The sequence below is a fragment of the Oryzias latipes genome, chromosome 7 (genome assembly GCF_053564925.1).
Source record: "Oryzias latipes strain Hd-rR chromosome 7, Olatipes_Hd-rR_3.1".
NCBI classification, from domain to species: Eukaryota; Metazoa; Chordata; class Actinopteri; order Beloniformes; family Adrianichthyidae; genus Oryzias; species Oryzias latipes.
The window spans coordinates 21,509,770-21,537,433 of NC_136243.1; the positions used below are offsets into that span (position 1 = coordinate 21,509,770).

The window sequence follows — 27,664 nt, forward strand, 5'->3', positions numbered from 1 at the left end:
TGGTTTGGGTGGCAGTCGAGGGCGGGTGCCTCGGGCGGCCCAAACCCCGATCATGGAACCTGGCTTTTGGGACATGGAATGTCACCTCTCTGGGAGGGAAGGAGCCTGAACTGTTGCGAGAGGTTGAGAGATACCGTCTAGATATAGTCGGGCTCACCTCCATACATAGCCTGGGCTCTGAAACTCAGTCCTTAGAGAGGGGTTGGACTCTCTACCACTCTGGAGTTGCCCGAGGTGAGAGGCGGCGGGCTGGCGTGGGCTTACTCGTGAGCCCCCAGCTCAGCCGCCAAGTATTGGAGTTCACACCGGTGGACGAGAGGGTCATGTCCCTCCGCCTCCGGGTGGGGGACAGGTCTCTAACTGTGGTTTCGGCTTACGGGCCGAACAGCAGTTCGGAGTACCAGGCCTTCTTGGTGTCTCTCGAAGGGGTACTGGAAAGTGCCCCAACGGGGGACTCCATTGTCTTCCTGGGGGACTTCAATGCCCACGTGGGCAATGACAGTGGCACCTGGAGGGGTGTGATTGGTAGGAACGCCCCCCCTGATCTGAACCCGAGTGGTGTTTTGTTATTGGACTTCTGTGCTCGTCATAGTTTGTCCATAACGAACACCATGTTCGAGCACAAGGGTGTCCATCAATACACCTGGCATCAGGACACCCTAGGCAGGAGGTCAATGATCGACTTTGTAGTTGTTTCAGGCGACCTTCGGCCCTGTGTCTTGGACACTCGGGTGAAGAGAGGGGCGGAGCTGTCCACCGATCACTACCTAGTGGTGAGTTGGATTCGCTGGCGGGGAAGGAGGCCGGAAAGACTTGGAAGACCCAAACGTACTGTGAGGGTCTTCAAACATGGTCCACTCGGACTAAATGTATTCCACCTCCAGTGTGTCTGCTGCTGCTCGGAGCTGTGGTCACAAGGTCTCTGGTGCCTGTCGCGGCGGTAACCCCCGAACCCGGTGGTGGACACCGGAAGTAAGGGATGCCGTCAAGCTGAAGAAGGAGTCCTACCAGGCCTGGCTGACCTGCGGGACTCCAGAGGCAGCTGACGGGTACCGGCAGTCTAAGCGAGCTGCGGCCCGGACTGTTGCGGAGGCGAAAACTCGGTCCTGGGAGGAGTTCGGTGAGGCAATGGAGAAGGACTATCGGTTGGCCTCGAAGAAATTCTGGCAAACCATCCGACGACTCAGGAGGGGAAAGCAGTTCTCCACAGGCACCGTTTTCAGTGCAGGTGGGGAGCTGTTGACTTCGACTGGGGACATTGTCGGGCGGTGGAAGGAGTACTTCGAGGATCTCCTCAATCCCACTGACACGCCTTCTTTTGAAGAAGCGGAGAGTGAGGACTTTGGGGTGGGGCTGTCTATTACCCGGGCTGAAGTCACTGAGGTAGTCAACGAGCTCCTCGGTGGCAAGGCCCCGGGGGTGGATGAAGTCCGCCCTGAGCACCTCAAGTCTCTGGATGCTGTGGGAGTGTCTTGGCTGACACGTCTCTGCAGCATCGCGTGGCGGTCGGGAACCGTACCACTGGACTGGCAGACAGGGGTGGTGGTTCCCCTCTTTAAGAAGGGGGACCGGAGGGTGTGTTCCAACCATAGGGGAATTACACTCCTCAGCCTCCCTGGGAAAGTCTATGCCAGGGTACTGGAGAGGAGAGTCCGTCCGATAGTCGAACCTCGGATTCAGGAACAACAGTGCGGTTTCCGTCCTGGTCGTGGAACAGTGGACCAGCTCTACACCCTATCTAGGGTGCTGGAGGGATTGTGGGAGTTCGCTCATCCAGTCCATATGTGTTTTGTGGATTTGGAGAAGGCGTTTGACCGCGTCCCCCGTGGCATCCTGTGGGGGGTGCTCTGGGAGTATGGGGTCCGGGGAGCCTTACTGAGGGCTGTCCGGTCTCTGTATGACCGGAGTAGGAGCTTGGTTCGCATAGCCGGCAGTAAGTCAGACCTGTTCCCGGTCCACGTTGGACTCCGGCAGGGCTGCCCTTTATCACCGGTTCTGTTCATAGTTTTTATGGACAGAATTTCTAGGCGCAGCCAGGGGCCGGAAAGGATCTGGTTTGGGGACCACAGGATTTCCTCTCTGCTTTTTGCAGATGATGTTGTCCTGTTGACTTCATCGAACCGGGACCTCCAGCGGGCATTGGGGCGGTTTGCGGCCGAGTGTGAAGCGGCTGGGATGAGGGTCAGCACCGCTAAATCTGAGGCCATGGTCCTTGACCGGAGAAAGGTAGTTTGCCATCTCTCGGTCGGTGGAGTGTCCTTGCCCCAGGAGGAGGAGTTTAAATACCTTGGGGTCTTGTTCACGAGTGAGGGAAGATCGGAGCGTGAGATTGACAGGCGGATCGGAGCGGCGTCCGTAGTTATGCGGTCGCTCTATCGGTCCGTTGTGGTGAAGAGAGAGCTGAGCCGAAAAGCAAAGCTCTCAATTTAACGGGCGATCTATGTTCCAATACTCACCTATGGTCATGAGCTATGGGTCATGACCGAAAGAACGAGGTCCCGAATACAAGCGGCTGAAATGAGCTTCCTCCGTAGGGTGGCTGGGCGCTCCCTTAGAGATAGGGTGAGAAGCTCGGCCACCCGCGGGGAGCTCGGAGTAGAACCGCTTCTCCTCCACATCGAAAGGAGCGAACTGAGGTGGCTCGGGCATCTAGTCCGGATGCCCCCTGGACGCCTCCCTGGAGAGGTGTTCCGGGCATGTCCCACTGGGCGGAGGCCCCGGGGAAGACCCAGGACACGCTGGAGAGACTACGTCTCTCGGCTGGCCTGGGAACGCCTCGGGGTCCCCCCAGAGGAGCTGAAGGAAGTAGCTGGGGTGAGGGAAGTCTGGGCATCTCTGCTCAGTCTGCTGCCCCCGCGACCCGGTCCCGGATAAGCGGAGGAAGATGGATGGATGGAATCCAGTTATTAATTGTGATCAACTTTAATAGTGTCAAACAATTAAGGCATAATAACAGGTTTAATGTGACCTCCATTCAGACACTTGCTAAGCAAGTGCTTAGAAAATTGCATTTGGCCTCATTAGGACTGGCCTAACGCCCAAAGAGGCTTCAGGGGTTCACCATTAAAGCATCTTTATTGTGCATCACTGAGTTTGTTCTGTAATGGCATGATGTTTTATTCCGTCTGTAAGATGTCTCCAGTGGTAGACACAAAAGCATGGTGGTGTGTGTCTAAGGGTGACACAAGTTACTACAGCAATAGTGTGATGCAGCAATGACAGATGTCACTCATGTTGTCAACTCAGCTTCTGTGTGGTTTAATACATTAGAATTGTGTATGTTCACATGTTTGTGTTCACTGTATCACATGGTCACACCTAAACACTGAAGGCAATCTAAAACGATTACAAGTATTTCTCATGCAGCCAAACATACAGCTATAAGGAGGGTTGAGGGTTACAGAGTTGGTTGCCAATTTTAGGCCGCCAACAACACGGTGATAATCATGTCTTTGACACTCAGGTGCGCCTGCTTTCCAGCCATCCTGCTGTGGACTCAGCTGTTCTCCTTCTGGAGCAAGTCTTGAATGCTGACCATTGTTCACAGAAATCTGAATATCATTGGAAAATAACAGAGCAGATGCTAAAACCTTGCCTGTTTGGAGTGTTACATGTCCAGCAAAGATAACCAATCTTGTTCTTTGAGGTGGTGACTTGTTTCTGTCCTATTAATATTCAGCCCATAAGGAGTCTCACCTGTTGCAAAATTTTTGATTCTGTCATGCTGGAGGGCTATTTGACAGCATCTACAGAGACGTGAAGGATCCACCCTCATGCGGGCAGTGTGAACTGAAATTATGTGAGAAGTGACAGACCATAGTCACACCTCAGTCAGGCCTTTATCAGTAGTGGCCATGTGAAGGGACCGACTGAGACAGAAGTCTTAAACAGGGTAAATCTCAGCTATGGTAAAACAGTGGTGGTGCTTTGTGAATATTTGCCACCAGGGGGCATAAACCATCTCTCTTAGTGGTCACATATCAGAGGACTCTGCAACCAGAGGCTCTGGAGCCACACTTTTACTCCTCTACTGTGGCTTTCTGGCTGAATAAAACTCAAATGATAGTATTTATTATTTAAAAATAAGAGTACGTTTTTCCAGCTACAAGTATTACACCCAACCAAAAGGTCTTGTGTGGTCTGCCATTCCTTTAAAATGCACAATATTAAAATACTGTGCAAAACTTCTTAAAATGAATTTATTATTAGAATAAGTTTAATGCACAACAATGAGTGAAAGTGCTAAATGTATGTTTGGATCCATCTTTCAGACCTACTAAAGCCTTTTCGAGGTCACAGGGGTGCCAGAGCATATCAGAGCTACTGTTAGGCAAAGACAGAGTACCCCCAGAACAGGTTGCCAGTCAGTCGTAGGGATACTTGTAAATAATTTATATACCTTCACTATGGGATCCTGATGAAATTGTGGTTCACCGCAGATGAGTAGGAAAAGGGAGACATCACGCTAAAGTAGGTTTAAGGTTTGTTTTTTTTCAAGTGTGTGGTTTAGAAAAATTTATTTAGGCAGATTTCCTGCAGCATGATGATCTTATGTGGGCCAGGGTGTTCTCTGTTTTAAAAGGAACTAATGAGTCTTTGCAAAAGACAAAAAAACAAACAAATAATAAAAAAAAAGTTGTTTCCTCTTTTCTGTTATTATTCGTGCAAAAAAAGTTCATTTAAATAAAGGACATTACTCAAATTAACATACAATACAAAGTAGTATTGTATTTCCTAAAAGGTAAAGTAACTTTTAGTGTAATGGGTATAAACCATTGCAAAACATTCAAGATTTAAAGAAAGTTTTATTGTTAATGACTTTAAGACAGTTTTGGTGGTATTTTTTTTCAGCTTGATGAAGAATCAAAAGAATCACAGAGTCTTGCATCTTTTCTTTCTTTGCATTAAACCACAAGGAAAATAGGTAAAAGACCTTTATGTAACACCTCCTCTTTGAAAAACGGACAAGTAATTGAGTTGGGGTTTTAAAACCTATATCAGATCTGATCTAATCTAGCACAGTTCAGGTTGGGTTAAATTGTCCTGAGAAATAAGCATAAGTCCTCACACTGCAACAGGTGTGCAAGGAGAAAGAACGATGAAAAAAAAGACAACCATAGCACCTGTTTCAGGCTTCCTTTTTGCGGGCTGGGACTTGCTGTTCCCCACCCCAAACAGCACACTTTACATCTCTGTCGGCTCAGCTATGTGCAGCAGCAACAGGGTCAGTTTTCAGGCACACACAGGCACAGATTGAGCAGAAAACAGCCAAGGAGGGATAAACAGGGACAATTAGTGATCTAAAGCTGCATATATCAGTAAATCAAAACAAAAATGCAGTCATTTCTTTAGGTTTATGAACATACATTTGAATTAAATCAGAAAAAAATGAACAAAACTGAGTTATTTTTGCACTGTGCAGTTCAATATGAAAAAATAATTTTGAAAGGACAATCTACAACTGATGCCCACACCATTTAAATTTTTTCTTTGGCTCTGTTATTAAGAAGTTAAATGTAAATTAAAACTTGATGTCTAAAACTCTACTTAACTCCCATTGCAGTGCTTTGAATACTTCACCTAAAAGACACCAATTCCAAATGAAAGTTTTACATGAGTTGGTTTAAAAATGAATTTATAAAATATAAAAATGTAATTTTTTTAAGCTAATTCTGCACACCTGTTCATTCCACTACTAAAAGGGACGACAAAGGGCATCTCAGGGCATTAAGGACGTCTCCCACCTCAGTTCTAATGCATGACACTTGCATGCAATCAGAGCTCACTGGAGACTCATTAACCTCTTACTGGGGGCCAGGAAGGGTTAGGGGCATCAAAGTAGCAGGTTTGCTGCAGACTTGCACTGCACCCCTGCCATGGGGGGGTCTGGAGCCACAGCGTCTCACCCCCTAATGAGAGGCCAGGACATGCACACACAGTATGACCCCCCCCCTCAAGACCAGCTGAGAAAAGTGAAATGCGTGTCCTTGCCCTCCATTCTGTTCTCCGGAGCTCCTCTTTTTTTTTTCTTAAACTGCACACTTTTCAGCTGCAGTGTGGGATTGTGGTCAACAACACTGTGCGTTTATTTGACTGACATATTATTTTTTTTCAGTCAGGACAGTTTAAGATTTAGCGGAACAGCAAACTTTATTAGGCATGTTTAAAGTTAAAAATAGAGGTGCCACAAAGCCTACAATAATTGCTCATTTTTACCTCAGAGGATGAAAATCACAGGAGGAGATGTGAGGTGTAAGTAATTTCAAGTTACTTACAGCACTTTAAAGATAAAAAGTTTTATTTTGTCTTGGTCAAAGTTGGGAATTTCCAACATAAAATTCTGAAAAGTTGTTCAAATTTACTTTTATTTTAGAAAAATACTTGTAAAGAATAAATTTTAAGGAACATGTTAGATGTGGTTAATGTTGTATGTGGCGCAAGGTGGCAAAGCTAATCTGGGATCGTCTCTTTTTTTGCCCTCCATCTAAGATTTGATACAGGGGCAGAAATAAAATAAGAATTTCATTCTTCTAATTCAATTCAATTCAATTTTATTTGTATAGCCCAAAATCACAACAACAGTCGTCTCGATGGGCTTCGAATTAAAACATGAACTCAAAAGGATCATGAATACAAAGAGTTCAATAGGAAAATACTAAAGTGAAATAACAAACTGACTATGCTATACTGGCATCCCTGCCCTTAGACCCCCCTTCGCGGTAAGGAAAAACTCCTAAAAAAAACGGATTCCGGAAAAAACGAAGAAACCTCAGGGGTGCCCACATGAAGGAGGGATCCTCCCCCAGGACGGACAGGCGATTTACCAGAACTCTTAGAGAAGAATTAACTTATCTAACACTACAACTACATATTTAAAGTCCAGCAGACGAGCTTCATCCAGCCGTGGTTGGGAGGACAGTCAGGGGCGCGAGTCGAGCCGGAGACAGGAACTACAGCCAGGTGTAGGAGCAGGAGCAGAGACGAGGTACTCGGTAAGGCACAGAGCAGAGACGAGCCAGAGATGAGCCAGAGGCAGGATCCACAGCCAGGTGTAGGAGCGGGAGCAAAGGCGAGGTACACGGTCAGGAACTGGAGCACGGATGAGCCAACTGGAGTCTGGAAGCACTCCCACTCCCCAGGAGGGGAGAGGAAAAGAGGGACAATACATGAATCGCACTGCACCAAACAGAGGCATGGAGAACTAAATGATAAATGATGATCAAGAATAGAGGAGAGGAAGGGTAGAAGTAAAAAAAGGAAAGAGGACAGAACCCCAGTGCACCATAGTTACCCCAGCTTCAACTTCTAGCAGCCTTTTAAAACAAAAAGTTATTGTTATTAAGTTTAATTTAAACACATTAACATTAAGTTAAATAATCTCTGAATACTAACTAGTCTGACAATAAGCCTGTCCAAAGAGGAACGTTTTCAGTCTAACTTTGAATGTAGAAACTGAGTCGGCCTCTCTTACATGAGCTGGGAGTTTATTCCATAAGACAGGGGCTTGGTGGCTAAACACTCTACCTCCAACCGTACTTTTACTAATTCTAGGAACCACAAGCAGTCCTGCATTTTGCTAGCGAAGTGTTCTTATTGGATGGTAAGGGACTGTGAGGTCCTTAATATAGGACGGGGCCATTCCATGTAAGGCCTTATAGGTTAACAGGAGGATCTTGAACTTGATTCTAGAATCAACTGGGAGCCAATGGAGTGAAACTAACACAGGAGTGATGTGATCTCTTCTGCTAATTCCTGCTAACAATCTTTCTGCTGCGTTCTGAACAAGCTGGAGACTTCTTAAGGAACTCTTAGGACACGCTGCTAACAAGGAGTTACAGTAATCCAGCCTCGACGTAACAAATGCATGGATGAGTTTTTCAGCATCACTCTTAGAAAGTATATTTCTGATCTTAGCAATATTCCGCAGGTGAAAAAGGCAGTTCTGCACGCCTGAGATGTGTGAGCCTTAAATGATAAATCCTGGTCAAATAAAACCCCAAGGTTTCTAACTGTGGAATTAGGGGCTATACTTATGCCATCCAGGGAGACTATCTGAGCAGACAGAGTATCTCTGAGGTTTTTAGGACCAAGTATAATGACCTCAGTTTTTTCTGGGTTCAAGAGGAGGTAATTAATTGTCATCCAGGTCTTGATGTCTCTGATGCAGGCGTTCAGTTTCTCTATATTGTCATTCTGGTCAGGCTTCATGGATAAATACAACTGCGTATCGTCGGCATAACAATGAAAATTAATGCTGTGTTTCCTGATTATGTTTCCTAAGGGTAGCATATAAAGCGTAAACAGGATCGGTCCCAAGACTGAGCCCTGTGGGACTCCATAGTTAACTCGAGTGCACTGAGAGGAATGTCCATTTACATCAACGAACTGATACCTATTGGACACAAACCACTGGAGAGCAGATCCTCTGATCCCTATGTCCTGCTCTAATCTATGGAGTAAAATATTTTGGTCGATAGTGTCAAAGGCTGCACTGAAGTCTAACAGGACCAGAATAGAAAGTAGCCCCTTTTCTGACGCCAGTAACAAGTCATGCAAATGCGTGTTCTTATGTTTATGTAATGTGGAACTCTTCATAAAAGGAAGAAAAAAACAGAACAAAAACAGAGTTGTCAAGCATTTTTTAAACTATTTGAGGTACTAAATTCGGAGTTATTATAGGCTTTTTATTAGAAATGAGATGCAATTATAATAAACCTTAACCTAAAAATGTGTAAACAATAAATCCTGTGTTCAACTTTTTAATCTGAGTGTCTGAAAATAGGCTTTATGATTTATTGAGTTGCCCTTTTTAATGAAAATTGTTAGTTTTATAAGCTGTATTTCTGTGATGCTGGACACCCTAAAGGAAAAAACTAAACTGTCAAAACCAATTAGACACATTAGACATGAATTTAAAATGTTGAATGTGAGAAAAAGGGGGATTGGATTAGCTTTCTGACACAGAGGCAAGTGCAGCGGCAGCAGCAGAGAGAAGGAAGGTGCAGGGTCAAGGCGACAGGCACCTTGTAACAGCTGGTCTCAATTATTCACAGAAGCACGTCTGTGTAAGTGTATGAGGGAGGGGGGGGGGGGGGGTCATAGACCACTGGCGCCAGAGAGGGTGCAACAGGTCAGGGTGGATAAAGATCATAAACATACTGCCAAGCAGTTGTCCTTTTCCTGTTGCAAATGCAAATGAGCGAAGTGAGTATGCTGTTGCTGCCACAGCACCACAGGATGTTGAATGAAGACTGCCCAGTAGTGTGTGTGACAACCTCAGACTCATCAGGAACCCCTCTCCAAGCATTATTCTGATGTGGATTCTGTCATTTTCTGTACTTGAACAAGAAAATACCACAAATAAAATAAATGAAATTACAAAAAAAGCAATTTTATACTCAAACTTTTTCAGAGAATTTTCAGTCCAACACATAGAACAATATCTCCCTCTAGTGTTCATTAGGTGCAATCACATGAAAAATCCACACTCATCCGTCAACAAAAAGTGCCCATTCATCCAACTATTATCTATACCCATTTCTTCCAGTCTGTGTTAACTAATCTATTAGGCATAATCATATTTTGACTGTGGTAAGAAGCCAGATTGCACAGAAATTAGCCATCCAAATAATCAGGGCTGAATTATGAACCGGGGCATTGGGGCCTTCGCCCAGGGGCCCAGGGACCTGGGGGGGTGTCCAAATCAATGCAGATGCCATTTGCAATATCAGAGGGCTTCTATTGCAGAGCTGAAGTTACATTAAAATACAGTGATTTTGACACTCAAGTGATGTGTTTTTTTTTTAAAGTTATCAGATTCGCCTAAAAAGCAACTAGATACGGTTTTAGTCGCCAGAAATGGCCAAAATTCACAAAATCTTCGCCTCACCCCTCTCTTACACCCCTCACGAGGAGGGGTGCGGGGGAGGAGCGCTTCGTGCCCCGTGACATCTGGACCCTGTGCGGTCCGGGCTTGGGTGTCGGTGGACCGAGCGAACCGTGTCTCTGACCAGAGCAGCCGGATTTTTACTTTGTGTTTGAGGGGAGGGGAGGAAGCTTTGTTACGTGTGGGTTTTGTTGTTTTGTTATGTGTGAGATACTTCAGACTGTGATCCGTCCCACCGCTCTGGGTTAGCAGCTGCCGGACTCAGGAGAACCATGTGTCCGAGCAGAGCTCGGGCCGCCAGCCCACACCGGCTTTGGGGCGGTGTGTGTGAGCTTTTCAAAGCAGAAATGTCGCTCAGTCCTCAGAAACCGTTCAAACAATCACGTGGATTTGTGTTTCCAGTCGTGTCCCGACAAAATAAAGGCTGATGTCATTCCAACATATTTACGTGCAGCCAATGTTGGCCTTCTCCTAACCCTGGCTTCTTCCAGCTCTGGTCTTCCACAAAAAAAAGCACGGACAACACGGATTAAAAATAAAATGATGAGCGAACAGGCACTTCATAAAATTCATAACATTAATAAAAGCACATTTAGAAGATCATCTCGTATATTACCGAGCTGCTGCATAAATGTATATGGCAACTCAGTTTGTTTACATTTACATTTCCTCTTCCAGTATTTTCAACACTACTGCGCATGCCCAAATGATTTATTCTGATCGAAAATGTGACCATGTGAACGTTCGTTCTACTTGGAAAAAGTTTTTCTGATCCCATGTACACGGTTGGATTTTAATCCGACCATTGATCCGATCAAAATATTTTGCGCATATAACCGCGGCCATTGTCGTCTACATCAACGACATCTTGATATACTCGGATACTTTGGAGGAACACATTGTGCATGTACAGCAGGTGCTGCAGTGGCTGATCTAACATAACCTGTACGCCAAAGGGGAGAAATGTAAGTTTCATAAAACCTCAGTTTCTTTTCTGGGTTATGCAGTCACTGTGGGGGGCGTGGTGAATGACCAGGGCAAGGTGGAGGTGGTGCTGCAGTGGCCCAGTCGACTACAGTAAAGGAGCTGCAGTTCCTAGGGGTTGCAAATTTCTACCAGCGTTTCATTCGATGCTTCAGCTCTCACCTCCCTGCTAAAGGGCACTTCCAAACACCTGCTCTGGATTCGAGCAGCCACAGAGGCATTCCAGACCCTGAAACAGCATGGTACCCAGGCGCCCATCCTCTATAATCCGGACCCAGCCAGTTCATTGTGGAGGGGTTGGAGCTGTATTCTCTCATGCCATGGTCAGCCAGCCAAAATATTCGCCGTGTGCCTCCTTCTCCAAGAAACTCAACAACCCGGCGTGAAATTATGACTTGGCCGACCGGGAGTTGCTGGCCATGAAGGAGGCGTTCGCTGAACGGAGGCATTGGCTTGAAGGGTCAGCTCAACGCTTCCTGGTCCTAACAGACCACTTGAACCTTGAGTATATTAAATTTGCCAACCGGTTGAACCCACGACAGGCACGTTGGTTTATGTTTAGTGGGACATAATGACAGAGTTGTCTGAACTCAATGCCACTAAGGTTCCATCTCCGACCTGTCCGGCTGATAAGGTGTACGTCCCTCCGTCCCATATAAGCAGGTTCTCCACCTTGTACACAACTTGCTTGCAGCCGGACATCCAGGATTGGCCAGCACACAATCCTTAACAGCAAACTTTCTCGTGGCCCACGCTGCAGGCAGACATGGCCCAGTAAGTGACCCAATGTGCATCCTGCCAAATGGCCAAGTCTCCCCGACAGCTTCCCGCTGGTCATCTGCATCCACTCGACCAGGAACTACCAGGGATGTTCACCTTGACGTCCCTGGTCCCACATCTCAGTGGATTTCATCACTGATCAAGAGATAATGTCACCATCCTCTCAATGATTGATCGTTTTTCCAAGGCAAGCCAGTTTACCCCAATGCATAAGCTGCCCAAAGCTCTGAAAATGGCAGAACAACTCATCGACCTTCTGTTCTGGCACTATGGTCTCCCAGAGGACATTGTGTCGAACCGTGGTCCCCAGTTCACCTCACGAATGTGGCATGAAATGTGTAAGGGTCTGTGCATCAACGTGAGTCTCACCTCCAGCTACCACTCTCAATCCAATGGACAAGTGGAGTACCTGAACCAGGAGATCACCTGGTTCCTTTGAACCTATGCTGTAGTCGACATCAAGAGCACTGGAGTCGGTTTCTAGTTTGGGCTGAATACACCAAAAATTCCCTGAAGAAGACAGGACTCGGGACTCTCGCCATTTTAGTGTGTGCTAGGGGTTCAAACTCAGTTCTTTCCCTGGTCAGGAGAACCCACGGAGCTGGTTGAAGTGGACGATTGGTTCCGTTGCTGTGAGGAGACGAGGGAGGCAGCTCATGTTCAGCTACGTCAAGCCGTTCACCGAACTCAAGAGCAGGCCAACCGACGCAGACGGGAAGATCCACCCCCGGGTTCCCGGTTAGTGAGTATGGCTCACCACCCCAGACCTTCGGCTGTGGCTCCCCTGCAAGACGCTCAGTCCCAGGTATGTCAATCCATTCCAAATAGTCAAGCAAATCACCCCTCCGTCCTACCCTCTGGGGTTGCCTCCCGAATATCGCATCACAACACGTACCACAAACAAATTTAGTGTTAAAATAGTCCACAATTTTGTCTTTGACCTGCTTCTTGAATGTTATCAATCTCTGCAGTACAATTTAGGACATTTTCCGGATGAAATTTGTGGTTCAAAAAACCACACGTCAGTTTTCTAAGGTAAGTTAGTTGATGTCTAACTTTGATACTAGTCGAATTTTGTTGTTGTATTCTCCACCTCCTGCAAATTTCATGAGAAAACAAAAGTTAGCAGGTACTGTTTTTACATTCACAAGCCTCTGTGTCCATGAGATCATGTGACCGGTTTTGAGTAAGCTGATTGGCTCTAACCAATGTCAAAGTCAATAAACACAGGAGCAGATGTAGCTTTATGAAATACTTTTAAAACTTGGTATTTTAACAAGTTAAATTGTTTTATTATTGTTATATTTATTTAAAAAATAATAATCAAGACTTTTTAAAAATAGGTTATAATATTTTTACCCTTTTAGTTTAATATTTCTACAGACTTTGTAGACATTATTTGAAAATATTTTTATATATATATATTTTCCAACTTTCATCATTTGTTTTAACTTTTTTTTAATGAAAATTTGGTCTGCCAAAGGAGCCGGGATTGAGATCATATACAATATTTTCAGCAACGCCCATCAGTTTTTATCAGTTCTTCCTTCAACAGAAATGTTCCATCCTCTTTTCGTGGCTGCAGAAACAAGTTTGGTTGGTACTATTACATATTTCTTTGTTTTGATCTGAAGGTGTGTGATGTTTACTTTGCCAATAATTCTCCAACCATTCTAGCAGTTTCACCTGAGGTAACAAAAAACTGCTTCATCCAGAAATGTGTGTATTACAGGCAGGGCCAGATTTCTTTCTGCTCATCCTTCCTGCAAAGTCTTCCTCTAACTCATCAAAGTTGAGCTGTCGAACAAACTCGGATTCTATTGCAAGAAGGAGGAGTGATTTCAACTGGTCCATTGATTTTGGCACATCTTCATCCTGATCTCCTTTTTTAATTCGGGCCAGTCTGGAGAAGGACCGTTTCCCTTCACAGTTTATTTTGACAGGGTCAAAAACAGTCTGAGTGCTATATAAACATTTGGGAGAGTGGACTGTAAATACAATATTACCATGGTCTTTAGCATTATATTTGGGCATTTTTGTTCTTCTGAAATGAATGATTTGTACTGACCAAGTTCATCTGCCAAGCTCATGGTCAGATCAGTGGGAAATGCTGCAGCAAGAGATTCAGCCCTTAAAGTGAGCTCACTGTTGGATATTATCAGGCATGAGAAGAACATGAAAAAGATTGGTCAAGTGTGTGTATGCAGTTAACCAATGGTTAAGACGGGACACAAATTAGTCAATTGGAACACTGAACGTTTCAATCTGAAACTTTTCTTTTCCACTCATTTCAACAACTAGCACAACCCTGCCAATAACAAACTGTGAAGGGAAACGGTCATTCTCCAGACTGGCTCAAATTAAAATGGGGCTCAGGATGAAGATGTGCCAAAATCGGTGGACCAGTTGAAATCACTCCTCCTTCTTGCAATAGAATCCGAGTTTGTTCGACAGCTCAACTTTGATGAGTTAGAGGAAGACTTTGCAGGAAGGATGAGCAGAAAGAAATCTGGCCCTGCCTGTAATACACACATTTCTGGATGAAGCAGTTTTTTGTTACCTCAGGTGAAACTGCTAGAATGGTTGGAGAATTATTGGCAAAGTAAACATCACACAACTTCCGATCAAAACAAAGAAATTTGTAATAGTACCAACCAAACTTGTTTCTGCAGCCAGGAAGAGAGGATGGAACATTTCTGTTGAAGGAAGAACTAGATATGTTCTCAATCCCGGCTCCTTTGGCAGACCAAATTTTCATTAAAAAAAAGTTAAAATACATACTGAAAGTTAGAAAAAAATGAATTCAAATAATGTCTACAAAGTCTGTAAAAATATTAAACTAAAAGGGTAAAACAATTATAACCTATTTTTAAAAATTCTTGATTATTATTTTGTAAATAAATAAAACAATAATAAAACAATTTATCTTGTTAAAAATACCAAGTTTTAAAAGTATTTCATAAAGCTACATCTGCTCCTGTATGTTTGTTGATATTGACATTGGTTAGAGCCAATCAGCTTACTCAAAATCGGTCACACGATCTCATGGACACAGAGGCATGTGAATGTAAAAACAGTACCTGCTAAATTTTGTTTTCTCATGAAATTTGCAGGAGGCGGAGAATACAACAACAAAATTCGACTAGTATCAAAATTAGACATCAGCTAATTTACCTTTGAAAACTGACGTGTGGTTTTGTGTACCGCAAATTTAATCCGGAAGATTTCCTAACTGCAGAGATTGAAAAAATTCAAGAAGATTCAAGAAGCAGGTCAAAGACAAAATTGTGGACTATTTTAACACTAAATTTGATTGCATGCATTCTACCCACCGACATCATTCTAAAAAGAAGAGAACGCTGCAGCCTTGCGAGCAGGTCAAACAGCTGGTCGGAAGGAAAATTCTGGTGGCTAAGCTAGGTTCTTTGTGCATGTCTAACCTGCTTTCTCATTGCTCTCTGATTCGGCAACAAATCTGCGACTTCAATGGCAGCGCACTGAACATTTGAAATCTGCCAAATTCAGACCGAACACTATCAGCGCGGTGCAAATTCTGTTGGCAGCTCCGCTAATTTCTTGAAGATTCAGGTGTTTCAAAAGACCATAAAACCACATAATGGTTTTAGAAGTTGCATACTTTTTATTTCATGAAGGTCCAAGAATGAGATGACCGGACAGTCCAGTCCACCTCCTGGACAGCACTGCAGATGACCCACTATTTTTGTCACAACCCTGCCTCATCTTTTTGTAGTTGTCCCAAAGGGGTTTCATCTTTTTATGCTTCGATCTGCTGGTAATCACAGCACATTTAATAATCAGCCGCTCCCCCATAGATAGTGGAGCAGGCTGTGGTCCTTACTGACTGTGAAAAAAACAGAATCTTCAAGAAATGAGTGGAACTGCTGACATTCTTAGCACAGTGCGGATGCTGTTGGTCCAAAAACCGTCTGACGCGAATGAAATAGCTCTAATGCTGGAATCACACTGATTGCAATTTGCAGAGCAAAGGCGGACAGTTAAATGTTAAATCAATGGTACAGATGCTATCTGAAGTCCTGCGGTGCGATTTGAGTGGCCAAAAGGTCTAGCAGTAGCGCGATTTGGGCAGCAAGGCCAGAGTTTGAATATTGTCACATCTACCAATCAAGGACTCATTTTTGGGCACGTGACATTTTCAGTGAATTGATCAGCGGGTATAATACACATCCAATGCAAGAGTTTGTCCTGAACTTTCATCTATTTTGTAAACTCGCTGGGGCCCTGGGATTTACGGAGACCATCCCGGCTACTGTTGAGCAAAGGCGTTGTACACCCTAAGTCGCCAGCCTGTCTCAACCACAGAGACAGGCTGTCTTTTGGAGGCAAGAGACCCACAAGATTGCTCTCTGTCTCCCAGCCCGCCAGCATCCCGGTGGCCAGCGGAGCTTGCTCACTTATTTACTACGTTGGCAGACAGAGAGCTGCTGGGGATGAGAAGGCTGCCTGCTCAGGCCTCCTGAACATAGGGATATTTTTCTTATTTTCATAGAGACTATGATAAAAAAGCCCCCCCAATTTTGTTTTATTTTTCCCCTCTTGGATTAACGCGGGACAGTGAGCCTTCAAACTCGGTCACAGAAACACAGCGGAAGTGGCTGTCAAACATACACAACTCTTGGAGCAGGAGTAAAGCTGCCAGTCTTGGGAGAATCTTGGAATGATCGCATCAAATCAATTCATATCAAATCTAGCTTAATTTATATAGCACTTTTGCAATACAGGTCACTCAAAGTGCATTGCATAAAACATTATCAAATTTAAAAACAAAACGACAAGACAAACAAATATTTTGTTTAACTCCTGCACAATGCCGACCCCCCCTCCTCCCAGACACACACACATACACACACCATAATAAAATGACGCGATGTAGAAACCAGGCTTCTTACTGTGAGGAAAATATATTTTGGGGACATGTCCACGTCAGTGACCCCCCCCCCCCCCCCCCCCCACACACACACAGATCTGGTCAAAAGAGCCTGACCTGAGATATCCTACTGCAACAACCCCCGTTTACTGATAAGGGTTAGTCCCTGATGTAGAGGATCCCTCTCAGGAAAACACTGAAGTTACAACTGAAATGTAAAAGGAATAAAATTAAAATATATTTAAAACAACAAAAAACAAAAACAAAATAAGTACATGTATAAAACTTAGTAAACATATAAAATGGTAAGTTTGAATAATCTTTTTTTAAAATACATAAATATGTAAATAAACAAGTAAAAAATAAATGAATGTATATACTTACACATATATGAAACTGGTAAAAAAGCCTTTAGTTTAAATTTAGGAACATGAATAAATAAAATATCAAGTAAGTACCTAAATTTAAACTAAAAGCTAAATTAAAAAGGCAGGTCTTGAATCTTCCTTTAAAAACATGAACAGTCTCTGCGACCCTGAGGCTCTCTGGGAGGCTGTTCCACATGTGGGGTCCATAAAAATTAAATGAGGTCTTGCCTTATGCTGTAGTTCTAACTTTTGGAATAACCAAAAGGCCTGTATCAGAGGACCTCAGAGTTCACGAGGGCTCATACTTTAAAATCATAGATAGTAAGAAGGCCCGAGACCATAAAAACATTTATAAACCAATAAAAGAACTTTAAAATCAATCCTGAAACGAACAGGGAGCCAATGCAATGATTTAAAAAAAAAAGGGTATAATGTGTTCCCACCCCCTGGTCTTCGTCAGCACGCGAGCGGCTGAATTTTGCCTCAGTTAAAGATTCGACATTCTTGTTCTGGGAAGAACAGAGAGATGGGCATAACAATAATCTAATCTGCTGGAAATAAAAGAGAGAGAATTGGGCGGACTCTGTCAATATTTTTAAGATGACAAAATCCTGTTTTTGTAATATTTTTAAATTGAGGATTATAATTAATCTCAGAGACAAAAATAACACCCAGGTTTCTCACAAACTGAGACGTTTTGTAATTTATTAGTTGGAACCTAAACATTGAGATGTGATTGCCCATGTTTTTGTAGAGCTCTAAATAAATAAACCTCAACATTATCTGTGTCTTCCATGCACTGTGAATGAGATAAACACAGGCACTGCTCCATGTAGCGATGAAGCAAAAAATATTCGCTGGAAGCTCCTCCCACACTGCGGTGTTAACCTATGAACACATTTTTGGAAGCAGAGAATTAGCCACACAGCGAAGGACAGGCAGCCGACGCGGATTTGACGCACGAATCGTGTTTGGTGTGAAAGTGGCTCTTTCCTGAGAGTTGTTTTTTCTACTTTAACCCAGTGTTTTTCAACCACTGTGCCGTGGCACACTAGTGTGCCGTGACAGATGGTCAGGTGTGCCACGGGAAATCATTCATTTTCATTGATCTGAAAACATTGACCTTCACCAGGGTATCAGCTTTGTGTTCATCAAAAAAGACTCATGCTGAGTAGTACCACAACTTTGTGGAGCTCTTCAGTATAAATACACGGGATCTCTAAGCATCTTGTGCATCTGTCATAAGGAGGGCGAAAAAAACTTTTGACGGTAGCTTACAGGAGTGCCAGATAGTCTCCGAGTTTTCCAGCCCAAAAGTCATCTGAAAACCACCAGACCCAACAAAAAACCGCCCAACCCTTCTATGACTGCGACGGGGGGGACGCAAGCAACAGCAGTTTTGGAGCCTGCTGTTCATTTTATTCAAGGATTTCCTTTGTTAAACATGGCAGCGTTTCTGGAAAATGCACAGGTTTTTCCGAAAATTCTCACGCAATCCTCTCAGAGCTCTTCTCTGGTCTGTAGCTAACACATCTCCGCTGTCAGTGCTCACAGATCCAGTCTGATGTCACATAAACGTTTGCCTTACATGCGATCACTATGCCAGCTCCCGGAAGGTGAGCAAGCGTCCAGACAGAGATCTGCTGTGAAAATGGGAGTCAGCATGCTTGGGCCTCCTGAACCTTATGATATTTCTTATTTTCATCCAGACAATAATTATAAATCAAGTCCCCTGGTTTTATTTTCCCTCCTGGGTTAACATGGGACAGCAAGCTTTCAAACTCGTTCAGAGAGAGATGGAAACACCGCTGAAGTGGCCGTCATCAAGATGCAGTTTTAACTGCTGGAGCTGAAGCTGAGACTCTGGGAGAATCTCTGAATGATCTAATGAACTCAAACATGGAAACATGATTATTTATTATGATATTTATCATTTCACACATCAAAATATCAGATTATTTGAAGACGAAATCCATCCTCCTCTCTTTCATCAAAAACCACCTTGTCGTGAGATCATCATACTTCAGTTCCGTCAAGAAGTCCTTTTCTATTGCCATCGAGGTCAGTGCTGAGAGCCGAGTCTGTACCAGTTGTGTTTCTGCGTAGGTTTTAATTCGCTTTAGAGACAAAAATTCTTGGGCATTAACGAACTGTTGGCCAAATTTGACCCTTCTCTAGCTGACCATCTCCAAAGGATTCAGTCTCCCAAAACTACAGACATGACCTCCAGCGCACATTGAAGCACAAATGAATGGCTGATGAAAGTGCAGAGCCAGGTGCTGAAATGAGTGGAAAAGAAAAGTTTCAGATTGAAACGTTCAGTGTTCCAATTGACTAATTTGTGTCCAGTCTTAACCATGGGTTAACTGCATACACACACTTGACCAATCTTTTTCATGTTCTTCTCATGCCTGATAATATCCAACAGTGAGCTCACTTTAAGGGCTGAATCTCTTGCTGCAGCATATCCCACTGATCTGACCATGAGCTTGGCAGATGAACTTGGTCAGTACGAATCATTCATTTCAGAAGAACAAAAATGCCCAAATATAATGCTAAAGACCATGGTAATATTGTATTTACAGTCCACTCTCCCAAATGTTTATATAGCACTCAGACTGTTTTTGACCCTGTCAAAATAAACTGTGAAGGGAAACGGTCCTTCTCCAGACTGGCCCGAATTAAAAAAGGAGATCAGGATGAAGATGTGCCAAAATCAATGGACCAGTTGAAATCCCTCCTCCTTCTTGCAATAGAATCAATTGATCCATCCATCCATCCATGCATCCATCCATCAATCTTTATATAGCACTTTTCATTTAAAAGCAGCTCGGCGGGGGCTATTTTGTTTACCCAGGGGCCTCACACAATCGCTTTGAACATTCTATTGGGTAAGTTGTTATCATTTAAACACTGACATTAGATACAGCCACAATTTTAATGTTTCTGTTTGAATACAAAGGGTGGCGTATTTGGCAGGACTGCAGGCAAAAACCCTTAAGGAAAATCAACCAAAACTAAACATCACTGACAAAGACATCCTCTGTTTGGAGATTGCAGGTCTTTGCCATGACCTTGGTAAGGAAAACAAAACTGCTAGTTTTTATGAAACAATAATGTAAAGTGCATATTGTAGTCTAAACCTTTAACCCCTCAACGCCTGAATTTCTTTCAGCCATGGAAAAAAAATCACTTATGATTTTGCTTTCATGTAGATGGAAAATTAAGGTGATTTTTAAGACGAGGTGGTCTGATGCATACTTGCATAAATAGTTGACAAGAAGTAAATAGTAAATAGTAAGGGATCAGTTGTTCTGAATTAAGTTGTCTTACAAGTTTAAGGTTGAAACAAATCATGTAGGTCTTTTTGAAATTCTATTTGTTTTGAGGTTTTTTGTTTTTTTGATAAAAATCTGGATTTTATCTTTAAATCCTGATTCATATTTTGTCTCTTAATGGAAGTAAATAAACACAACAAACGTTGTGGATTTACAGAAATACAACATTCTGAGAAGAAGCTCCAGTAATATAATTACAGTGGTGTTGTGATGACAACCAAATGATGACCATCTGATGTCAACTAATGTAAAACTATCTTTATTTTTCAACAATGAACTCATCTTTCCTTATTGACACTGAAAGTGAGATCATTAAAGTACAACGGAGAACTCCTTAAAGGTCCTTCACCCTTGTGCTATGGGGTCAAGATGACCATTGACGTGTTATTCCTACCATGACAAAGGTGGAGAGGATTTCATGTAATCCAAGGACACCAGTGAAAATCACAAATCGTTGAAGAAAAAAGGTTCAGCACACTGTCTTGTGGGGTCTAGATGACCCAACTCCCAATGTTAAAGTGCCTAGGATAGTACAAGGATTAAAGGTATCCAATAGAAAAATAAAAATGAGCAAACCTGCAAACAGGATTTAAAGTCTATCTTTTATACTGGTCCACATCATGACAGCAGTTACATTTCTCTATCTTCAGGACATTGACCCTTTTCTCATCTGTTTGACCAAATGTTTATGCCCCAAGCATGTGGAAATGAAGAATGGAAGGTAAAGTAAAAGACACTTGAAGTTCTGTAATTCATGCTGGTCTTTGTGACAGAAAGGTCTTTTTTTCAGATATTCTTGTACCCTACTCTTTTCTGTGCCTACACACTAAAAAATGGTGGTTTGAAAATTAATTCAGAAAAAAGGGATTACTGGAACAAATGAAATCAATTCTTTTAAAACAAATAATTGTTTTTCTTGTAGCATGAGGATGCTTCTGTAGAGATGTTTAAATACCTGCTGAAACAGAACAGAAAACATCTGACAGAGATGGAATACTCTGGGCTGAAAAATAATGATCTGGTCTTCATCGAAGAGCTTATTCTTGGAAAGCCTCTGAAGAATAAATCAGATAAACCAGAGGTAGTGTGAGTGTATATTGAAATCAACTTAAATTCAGCACAGAAACATCGACTGTAAAGCCTTACACTTTGATTCTTCAGTCTCCCTCAGATTGGCCGTATAAAGGTCGAGGAAAAAACAAGTAATTTCTCTATGAGATTGTGTCAAACAAGCAAAATGGCATTGATGTGGACAAGTTTGACTACTTCGCCAGGTAAAGCCTGCATAAAATCGTGACAGTTTTTACCTCTACCACATTACTCATTTTATAATTGTTTATGAAGTAATCTGAAAGTTTCAACTAGTGGTTTTCTTTTTATTTCTGCGTATTTCATCTCAGAGACTGCCACCACCTTGGGCTCAAGAACAACTTTGACCACATGCGCTACTTCAAGTTTACCAGGGTGATTGGGGTGAAAAAAAACAAGCTAAAAAGAAAACACATCTGCTCAAGAGATAAGGTGTTTGACCCATGATTCTTTATCTTCTAGCACAAAAAACAGAAACAGGCATTAGATATTCTTTCACTAAACCATATAGGATTGTTTTTCCAGGAAGCAGGGAATCTCTATGATTTGTTCCATACAAGGGACCGTCTCCACAGACGAGCCTACCAGCATAAAGTAACCAAGAACGTGGAGATCATGTAAGTGTTGTGGTGTGCTTTAAAATATTTTCTGTTTTATGTGATGATTTTTTGGGCTGAAGCTTCTACAATATATGATGCAGCAAAAACTGTTTCAAAAGGAAAACCGTATTCTCCTTCAATACAGGATCAAAGATGCCCTTTTAAAGGCAAACAACCTGATTCAGTTTAAGGGAAGAGATGGAGAGTTCACTATTTCTGATGCAAAAAATGACATGGAGGCCTACATCCAACTGACAGGTCAGTAGATGCCAGCCTAAACAATCAAAATGTCTCTTTCATCCTTCAAATGTATAAACATTTTGACAGAACCACAATGGCTTCAAAAACTATGGGGTTCAGTTTTCTGTTTTCAAAATTTAGGAGAAAACTTGATGATGAGAATTTAAGTTGTTTTGATGTGATATCAAGAAATAGTGAGAGAGTTGTATCAAGTCACTGATTGTTAGTTCTGTGAAATGTATTTGCAGAGACAGACAGTACAACAAAAATAGAAAAACTCAAGTCTGATTTTTTACAATGATTGTATATAACAATAGTACGGTACATAAATATGAAGAAAAAGTACCACCACATTTCCCACCATAGAGAAATATGTGACAGTCAGGCCAATTTACCTCATTTTCTCAACAAAAAGCTTCATTTAGCCTTAAGAATGAAAATGGGGGGAAAAAACTGTTTGGGCAGTTTTCCTCTTCTTACTGTATTTGAAATAAAGAAAAAAAATTTTTTTTAAAAAACATATGTTTTATTTGACTATTCTTATTTTTTTCAAATGTCTTTTAAGTTGTTCACCTTTTGGCACATCCCATCAGGGGTCACCACACCAAATGAGCTTTCACTGACTCACACAGGTGATTTTGGCAGAGTTTTTATGCTGGATGCCCTTCCTGAGACAATCCTGTGTTTTCAAGACACAAGAGACCCAGACCGGCAGCAGCACAAAGGGTCTTGCCTAAGGACCTCTGTGTTGTTTCTTTATTGTTATGACAGTAAAATTACAGCAAAGCTCCCAGGCCGTAATAAGCAGCTGCTGTGGTAAAGACAGGAAGGAAGTTTGAAAAAGATGTGGATATACAAACAGCTTAAGTTTGCCCAGATTTAAATCTAGATGCATGCCATGTTTTATAATAAAACAGGAATCATTTGTCAATTTATTTTCAAATTTGCACTTAGTGCACTCCACACTCTCTTTTAAATTATTGCATATAAAATATCTTGTTTTAAATTTATGCAAAGCTGACACTAATTTCCTCTTGGTTTAAACTGACTTCTCTTCCTCCATGTTTGTGATTTCTAAACAGACCAAGTAACTGAAAGAATACTGGGGTCCAGTAGTCCTGAACTGGAACAGGCAAAAAATATTCTAGAGAGAATCATGAGACGAGATTTGTACAAGCTGGTTGGTGAAGCCAAGGTGGGTCATTTTAACAAATCTCTATACCTGAAGCGCAGTATGATTGGAGAAATCAAATGCTCACATTACAAAATAACAGTAAATGAGTTTGTAGTTAGATCAGTAATAATGTATAAAAAATAGCTCCAAGTAATGAAAGGTGCACTCTGACTTTTGAGTATTTGAAACATTAAAGATAATCACAATTAAACCAAGATCCAAGTCGAAAAATCATTTATATGGCAGATTCTCTTTTAAAATAATTAGGTTTAAGAAAAAGGTTTTAAAACATGAAGCATTTGTTAACAGATTCTCTCATTTAAACCTCTATTTCAGGGGCAGAATAAACAACACAAGAAAATATCTAAGGTATGTGCAACATTACTGTCACTAAAGTATAACTGATAATAGTAAACTTTTTCTTTTTAGGAGAAGATATGTTTTTATGACTGATTCACTTTTACAATGACAATATTAAACGGAAAAGTTAAAAATGAAGTGTTTGTTACCAATTCCATGCACTCTGTATTTTATCCTTCAGTAGAGGTGATGAAAAAGTGATATCAAAGTAATTAAAAAATGAAAAAATACAAACTAAATGTTTCAGTTACTGCAAACACTGTCTTATTTAGAAGAAAATCACAAACAAACTGAAAGCAGTCCTGCCAAGAGGAGTTAAAGGCCATCACAACGATTACTTTGAAGTGGTGGTGAGTTCTTCGTCCAATTAGTCTTACACACCTTCTAAAACATTTTTCCTTATTTTAATTTGCATCCCTTTACCTCACCAGCTGTTTCAAATTGTTAAGGTTGTTTTTATAAGCGCTATAGAATAATAATTCAATCCTCTCTTTTTTTAATCTGACATTAAATTTTTCTGACTTTGCTGATTGGTAGTTAGCAATCACCGTATATCGGCAGAGCATTTAGAAGCTTCTCCAAACTATGTTTATTTGGGATGTATGGCCTCTTGTAATTAAGTGATGAGTCTCAAGTATTTTGAAGACAGAAATGGAAGGAAAAAGAAAGCCTCCCAGATAGGCTGTCTGGGATCACTATGAGCTTCTTGAGGAGAAAAATGGCCACTGTGTGTGTTGTATACAACATTTAACCTTGTTGTTAAACACATCAATGTGGAGACACTTAATAAAACATCCATTGTTTCATCCAGTCGAAGCTCAGCTCAACCCAGTTCTAAATCTAATTATATACATATATCTATACTCAAATTCATTAATACTTTGTTTGCTCTTAGAATAATACTATTTTTGTAATATTTACAATGCAAGGATTACAAAACAGGTCAGCATTCCACATCAATGTATGCATCCCTACATGAATACAGTTTGGTTAGATTAAAATGTCCTTTCTAGTTTATATAGTGAAAATTACTATATAAACCAACCAATGAAGTTTAAAAAGCTCAAATGGATCTAACATTCTTCTTTATGAAGTTCAGAATTTTTAAAACATTTTCAGCCACCAGATGTCACTGTCCAGAGGTGTTTTAAATGTTCCACAAGATCTTAAGAATCTTTTTTGGGAGAAATTGTTCCAAATGATTCAATCTTCACATCGTTCCATTTCTGCCATCACTACTGAATCCAAAGAGAGTTCCTTAAACACAGTGTTGCTAATCAGCAAAGTGCAGGCAGGGTATTTTCACAGCTATTGTGCACAAAAAACCAAGGAAAATGACGGCAAAAGAAAACATTCAAACTAGCAAATCATAAGTTATGCATCTTTACAATGTGTTTGAGATGCATTTGCGGAAAGAAAACATCCTAAGTGCAGTTTGAATTAAAAAGATTTTTTAGACATGTTTGCATTCTGACAAACTGCTGTCTTGCGCATGTATGTTTGTTTAAGCCAGACTTTCACATTTAGCCTGGAAAATATGTTAACTATTTCAAGATTATGCATTTAATACAAGAATTTGCATGTTTTTAGAAGTGTTGGAAAATTGTCATGTTTTTTTCTATACTTTCAATGTCATAACTGTTGTTTTGTAAGAATACTTAAGTTGATTCTTACAATTTTGTTGACTTGAAGAATCATTTTCTAGTTAATGTAAACATAGGCTTTATCTCATTCTCTTTTAGCCAGTCACTTATAGTTACGGCAAAGGGGACAAAGATCCGGTGGAATGTTCTTACTTCTACAAGAAGGATGAACCACAAAAAGCATTTAAGATCAGCAAACAGCAGGTCAGACATGACTGACATGTCATTTTTGTGCTTTCTTTATTCTTTTGTGTTGCAAACCAAAATTATTTAGAAGTTCAAAAAGTTTGTTGATGTCTTTCTGTCAGGTGTCCAACTTCCTCCCTGAGTGTTTTTTGGAGCAAACCATCAGGCTTTACTGGAAGAATAAAGATGAAGATAAAGAAGAAGATAAAAAACAGCTGAAGGATGTTGCTGAAAAGTTCAAGGTCTGGTGCAAGGACAATGGATTTCAGGTAATATTTAGGCCAGTTCCCCTCAAAATAATTCATGCGAATTATTTACATCAGGTCACTTTTCCGGCAGGACTGAGAGCATATCCGTGTTTATGAATGACTTAAGATGTGAATAATTATTTTGCTAAGTCAAATTTAGTCAAATTTTGATTATTTTAGTGTCATTATAATTTACAACAGTAAATTTTAAATAAAACTGTTCCCAGTGGTGTTTTACCCATAATTATGGAGTTTTTAATCAAAATCCTAAAGGTCTTAAAAAGCCATATTTCATGTTTATCTGAACCCTCTGTTTCCAAAATCTCCTCAACATGGGCGTGGCCCTTGGTGCTGAGCTGAGTAGCCTCGCCCTTGATCCCCCCCTTCCTGATAATGATAGCTGTGTCGTGCATAAAGGGGAGGTTGGGGGGTTGCAAAAGATTTATCATATTTGAGAAAAAATCTGAGATGTAGTAAACTTGTTTAATGGATAAATATTTGACCCTAATTACTTTGCATAAACGTACATTTATACTTCTTAGGTACAGTTTATGTTTTTTGACAATATTTGTATCAACTAAGAGAAACAAATCCAGCAATAACTATAAAAATGTGAAAATAACTAAATATTAAAATTCAATAAGTCACTGAAACTTGTCATCATTTTTAATAATAAAACAGATTGCAGATGGTTTAGCTTAATACTGTTTTCTCCTCGTCTTTTTAGGTCGACATCTATCCTCATCAGCCTCCTCAGGATGAAGCACAGCATCAGGAACCGTCCACAAAACGTCAAAAGAGAAAACAGTCTTGAAGTGTTGACCTCACATGCTAAAAATCTGTTTTTGTGATGGGAAATTTATAAAACTGTTTAAAAGTAAATCATTTTTTTATATAATTTTGCTGAAGTCTCCTAGGTGTGCCCCTTGTGTGCTAATATGTTGCTTCACAAAGGTAATGGTATCCCACAACTCCTTGTGGTGCCGATCTAACAGCAGCACCAAAGTTACACCTACTTAATTGAATTAATTTGAATGAAAGTAAAATAACTGATAACTACATGTTATTTTTAAGCTGATTTAACGAAAAAAAATTATGCATCTTAACTGCAGCAAATAATTAAATTAGATAACACTGTGTTGATTTTGCCACTCCTAAAACTGTAGCAATTTCTCGCATGTTTTTTTTTCCTGTTTTCTCAGCTTAATGATGGCTCCTTTCACCTACATGGAGAGTTCCTTTGACCACATGTTGTCTGTTCACAGCAAAATCTTCCAAATGCAAGCACAAGTCCTCTAATCAACTCCAGGCCTTTTATCTGCATCAGTCATAATGACATAACAAGGGGATTGCCCACACCTGCCCATGCAATAGCATGGAAGTCATTTGTCCAATTACTTATGAGCCCATGAAATGAAGGGATTGTGTTGAAAAATGCTTTAGTTTTTCACATTTTTATGCAATCTTTTTGTTCAACCCATGGAATAAAAACTGAAAGTCTGCACTTCAATGGCATCTGAGTAGTTTTATTTAAAATTCACTGTGGTAATATACAGAAACAAAATTAAAAAGAATGTGTCTCTGTCCAAATATTTATGGTCCTGACTGTATGTGTGTGTATGTATATATATATATATATATATATATATATAAAAAAATAAAAAATAAAAATACAAGAAAGAGTCTCAGGTATGAAGAACTGGACAGCACTGGACCCTGACATGATACATGCCTACTGGCTACACAAACTCACCGCACTCCACGAGCGCCTGGAAGCACAAATGAACCAGCTGCTAAGAGATGGGACTCACCCTGAATGGCTAACGGAAGGGACAACAATCCTGATCCAGAAGGATCCCTCAA

At 41.3% G+C, this 27,664-nt stretch overlaps 1 protein-coding gene across 1 annotated transcript; it reads left to right on the forward strand.

The window, feature by feature from the left end:
- The first annotated feature begins 14,932 nt into the window (after positions 1–14,932).
- LOC105354388 (deoxynucleoside triphosphate triphosphohydrolase SAMHD1-like) lies at positions 14,933–27,311 on the forward strand. Its single transcript, XM_011477191.3, has 14 exons — positions 14,933–19,815; positions 19,887–20,002; positions 20,913–20,983; positions 21,185–21,343; positions 21,424–21,536; positions 21,663–21,783; positions 21,877–21,968; positions 22,096–22,208; positions 23,273–23,385; positions 23,701–23,733; positions 23,997–24,074; positions 25,467–25,571; positions 25,676–25,822; positions 26,529–27,311. The coding sequence occupies exons 6-14, from the start codon at positions 21,703–21,705 to the stop codon at positions 26,613–26,615; spliced, it is 849 nt and encodes a 282-aa protein (XP_011475493.1). The 5' UTR covers positions 14,933–19,815; positions 19,887–20,002; positions 20,913–20,983; positions 21,185–21,343; positions 21,424–21,536; positions 21,663–21,702; the 3' UTR covers positions 26,616–27,311.
- Positions 27,312–27,664: the final 353 nt, after the last annotated feature.

What these genes read in the sequence shown, in the direction of transcription:
- LOC105354388 (XM_011477191.3), top strand. Translation starts at nt 21,703, where the DNA reads ATGCGCTACTTCAAGTTTACCAGGGTGATTGGGGTGAAAAAAAACAAG. An exon ending in ACATCTGCTCAAGAGATAAG is followed by an intron (nt 21,784 to 21,876) that starts GTGTTTGACCCA and finishes TTGTTTTTCCAG; the next exon opens with GAAGCAGGGAATCTCTATGA. An exon ending in AGCTGGTTGGTGAAGCCAAG is followed by an intron (nt 23,386 to 23,700) that starts GTGGGTCATTTT and finishes CCTCTATTTCAG; the next exon opens with GGGCAGAATAAACAACACAA.